Genomic DNA, 4,585 nt, shown 5'->3' with positions numbered 1-4,585 from the left:
AAAGGTTGTTTATTGTGACTGCCACTTTATTATCAAAAGGAGCGCATTCCAACAGATCCTTTTACTGTGTAAGACTGTTTTCTGCTGGAGTATCAATCCCTAAGCTGTGTCTTTATGCTGAAGCTAAGGGCATCTGCAGCTTCACTGAGGAAGGAACGCTTCCAGCACTTGAGCTTATTGCAAGGTGCTAATGGATGTTTCATTTGGCCATGGCTGCCTTTTTGATGGGTATGCTGTTCTTCGTGTAGATTAGGTAGGGAGAAACAAACTGACTCTTTGTTTTATTTTTTTACTGGCAGATGCATTTACTGAGGTCGTATTGAATATATTGTATTTTTCTCTCTTTCCTCATATCCGCAGATCTTTCAATGGAAGAGTGCTGTGACAAGGGTATTGAATGGGCAAATAAAAACAGAGTATGTACTTCTCTACCATTAATATCTGAGTCCAGAGAATGCAGGTAAATAGTTTTGTATTATATATTAAATAATAATTTATATTTTCATGTAAAACTATGGGGATGACAGGTATTAAAGCCGATTTAGAAGATGAAGCACCCAGCTCTTAAATCCGAGTTTTTCAAATCCATATCTAAACCCGGGGAGTACTTACGATGTAGCTACCTTTCTTCCATGAAGTCCTTTACATTTTTGCTGTTGGTCTAGTGTAGGGTCACGCAGCTCTAATTTGTTCAACATGTTCTGTCTCTTAGTCAGAAATTTTTCCACTGTGCTCTCCTTGCAGGGTTTGAGTTCTGCCTACAGTCAATACAAGTGTGGCTCCACTGACACTTTTGTGTCAGCAAAGCTTCTTTTTATACTTATTGTGAATCTAGCCCAGCAATGATCCTATTCTTGGGCAAATGTTTATCAAGAAAAACAACAGATCCTGTACATAAGTAATCTATGGATTGAATACGTGTATATATATATTAGTGTAAGAGAGCCTTTTAAAACTGTTTCTCCGGTGTAGTGCCACACAGGTAATTTTCCTGCAGTTCTTAGTTGAATTGTGAGGGAACTTAAAGATTAAGTCAAGGAGATTCCTAGTTAGGTAGAGAATCAAACTTCTATCAAATGTATTTGACTATAGAAAATAGAAACCTTTAGTTAGTAAATAGATCTCTAAATTCTACTGACATTTAGTAGGATACTAATTTCTGTTATGTAATCCAGCAAATGAAATAATGAAGTAAAATGTTAAAATTATTTGCACGTTAATGTTTTGGTTATACTGAATCTCTTAAATGTTTGGAGCATTTGTATTTTTTATGTCAGTAATAGTTTGCATTATTTTTGCTGTGAAATGCACTTGCCACATTTAATTCATGGAGCTAATAATTTTGTAGTTTGAGGAGCAGTTTCACAGAGGACTTTGCATTTACAGTACATTACTTTGCTCCCCTCTATCTTTTCAAATGGATCGCCGGGTGATTTAACCATGGCAATTGTGGAAGTGTTGGATTGATCCTTATTACAGAACAAATGTTTCATGCAGGCAGGTCTGTCCATGTTTTCTGACTTACACATTTATATTGGTATGGAAAAAAGTCTCTTACACAGAAGAATTAACAGGACTTAAATCTCAGTTTAGGAAATATTTCAAGAGTCATAAGAGTTACAGATGAAACAGAGGCAGGAAAAACAGGAAACCAAGTTTACTGAACAATCTGGGAGAGAGAATCTTGATGTTTTAATGATCATTTGATTAATATGAGTAGCGATTCTGCGGTAAATGTAATTTATTCTTTTAAAGATTTTCATTTCAGGCAGTCTTTAGCACTTCATAGGATCTGAAAAAAAGCTCACTAATACTTACTAATACATAAATGAGTATACCTTCTAGCTTTTCTGCATAATTGATACGTAATTAAGAAAATTATGGTGATGTAATAGTAAATCAGAAATGGGTAAAGCACATGTTCTGTGAGAGGTGTAAGCACTTATTGACAAAAAAAAAGTAAAAAATGGAATTCAGTAGCATTTATTCATGACTGTATGATAAATAAACATAGCTCCCCCTGAACCTGGGCTTCGCTCTAGAAATGACCAAGTAAAATGGGCACCTTTGATGCTACTTTCTTTAATGACAATATTATTTTACTTCAGTTATGATTATAAACTGCCATATCTGTGAGGGGTACAGAAAAACCACTTCATGGTGGCATTTCAGGCACAAAAGTAAGGGCTAAATTCTACTCCTAATTAATTGCTGGTGTAACTGGAACCAGAATGAACAGTGAGGGAGCATGCACCCTTTGTAAGCATGTGAGGGTAATGACACTGATTTTGTACATTCGTTCCTACCGCACAGAGATGTGAGCAGAACCAGGCTCATTGCACTTGCTGAGAATATGGCACAGGATGCTATCGGTTGCAGATTTTTCAAAAGAACCTGCTTCTTGTTTAGGTACTTAATGCAGTGGGAGCTGCTGAGGGACACGTACCTATAATTAATGTGGTGGTTTAAGCACCTGCTGGGATATTCTGACTGTCTAGTGCAGCACAGTGTTGGACAGCGTAGATGATCTGAGTTTGAGTGCTCTAAACCAACACGGCCTCTTGGTGTACAAACCCATATTACTTCACGCCATATGGAGATGTTTGCCCTGCGTGTTTCAACTTGGGCTTGCAAGGTTAGCAGTTGAATGCCATGGGAAAATGCACTGTGAAGCGAATAGATGTGATGAAGTTACTGAAGTAAAAAAGATTTTGTGCAGTTACTTTGCGATGACTGTGCAACACAGAACAGATTGGATGTAAGTACTTTCCCCAGCTGCTTTCCAGTAATTAACACGCTGCTTTTGGATCCTCTGCCTAGAATAGTAATAATAACATAATGGCATTTCAGATTCAGTCCTTCTATCAAAGCAAGCCCACTGCTAGAGTTTCTTTTGCTTTTCTTTTTGTGTGAGGAACACGCTGTCTTACTGAATTAGAATTGCATCCACTTGACCTTTTCCCAGCCATTTAAAGCATGTTCATATTAATCAAGAATGGTTTCCACTCAGGCACTGACATTCTCATATCTGCCATGCATCCCAGAAGCAAGATGACATCTTTTTAGGATCCTGCCCCCAAAGTCTCTTGTGGTTCTTGAGGGGCTTGCCATCTGGCTGGGTGTGGTACAATTCAGACTGCAGATGTGCTCACTTTCTTGTCCTACGCCACAGGTGAGCCAGCCCCCTGTCCGAAGTTCACATGAATTAGTAAGGTCTGTCTGGCTACTGTTACTCAGTTGCTTTTAAGTCGAAACGAGACTCTGTGCTCCATTTCCTGTCGTCTCTGCAATCTCTTACTGTGGTTGCTTGAGCCGTAAGTGAGTATACCTTGTTGTGTTATCGCTCTGGGCAGTGACTGTATTTTTGTGTGTCTTCGTGACTCAGTAAATATGAGTGTAGAGTTTTAATGAATAATATTTTTGGCTGTGATAACAGCAGCTTTTTGCCCATTCATCCATTTTCTTATAATGTGGTTAAATTCACAGCAGCCGGAAACAGCTGCCATTTATTTTTGGAACTCGACCTGCCCAGTAATTCTTTTGTCTTCCAAAATGAAGAGTTTCCTCTGCCCAGAGCTCTTAGCAAGTGAACTTAATTCCTGGGCCAGAAACAGCTTATCTCCATATGAGAATTACATGCCTTTAGCACTGTGTAGTGTCTTTTTGGAGTTACATTGGAAATAACATTATTTATTATTAGTCTTGCAAGCATGTATAGAAGAAGCTACAGAACACTCTGCTAGGTACTGTGCAAATACAGAACAAAAAGGGGATCTGTGTTCCCGGAGAAAAGAGCAAATGGCAGCACTTGGATACGTACTCAGATGGGAACACAAGGAAGTAATAAGACAAGAGTGTTTTGGAGTGATGGTCACCAGATGCTTAACTGTTGATAGGTGTTTATTGATTTATGCCATTGTAAGTCTGGAAGAGCCTGAGATTTTGGACATCAAAGTTGTGACAGTTTTATGTCTGAAAAAGCTGTTTAAAGTTATTTTTTGAGAAGTCGTCGTTATTAATTATTATCTCTTCTCTGTAGTCTGCTAAGTGTGCCTCAGTCACTACAATTTTTGGCTTCACAGGCAGAGGGATAGAACAGTCTGTTACGTTGTCGGCGTTTTATTGCCACTCATTTAGAATAACTGGCTTACTTCACTTTGTGAATTCCATCCTTCTCTTCCACAATGTTATCAGTATTGTTTCTCTACATAATATATGATATCAATATCACTTTATTCTTCACCTTCAATAAAACTTTTATTATGTCATCTGCAAAGATGTTTATGAATTGCAGGTGATTAATTTTGAAGTTTGTTGAATCCTGTGCTAATTTATAACACATGATCGAATATATGCATTTTCATTGTTGAGGCACTCTTTATTATTTTCATGTGTCACATTGTCACTCATAATACCAGATCTTGCTCTTGCACAGAGGCAAATCAAGATGTCCTATTACCCAGTAGAGATTGGCTCCTTTACTGGGAAGTAGAGAGAGGGTATGTATTGTATTAGGGTCTAAGACAGGGAAACACACATAACTGCAAAGATGGGAGAAATACTCAAAAGTCATGGATTCGGAAGA

At 38.0% G+C, this 4,585-nt stretch overlaps 1 protein-coding gene across 2 annotated transcripts in view; it reads left to right on the top strand.

The window, feature by feature from the left end:
* The first annotated feature begins 364 nt into the window (after positions 1 to 364).
* The window catches only part of FBLN1 (fibulin 1), a 64,181-nt gene continuing 59,960 nt past the window's right edge, over positions 365 to 4,585 (top strand). For both annotated transcript variants that reach the window (XM_010144486.1, XM_010144487.1), the window contains exon 1: positions 365 to 460. In XM_010144486.1, the coding sequence (XP_010142788.1) occupies positions 369 to 460 (92 nt within the window). In that variant the 5' untranslated portion in view covers positions 365 to 368. The remainder of the gene's footprint in view (positions 461 to 4,585) is intronic.

Source organism: Buceros rhinoceros, unplaced genomic scaffold (assembly GCF_000710305.1).
Source record: "Buceros rhinoceros silvestris isolate BGI_N320 unplaced genomic scaffold, ASM71030v1 scaffold8391, whole genome shotgun sequence".
NCBI lineage: Eukaryota > Metazoa > Chordata > Aves > Bucerotiformes > Bucerotidae > Buceros > Buceros rhinoceros.
Note: the sequence above shows the minus strand (reverse complement) of the source record. Positions and strands in the feature narration are given on the sequence as shown.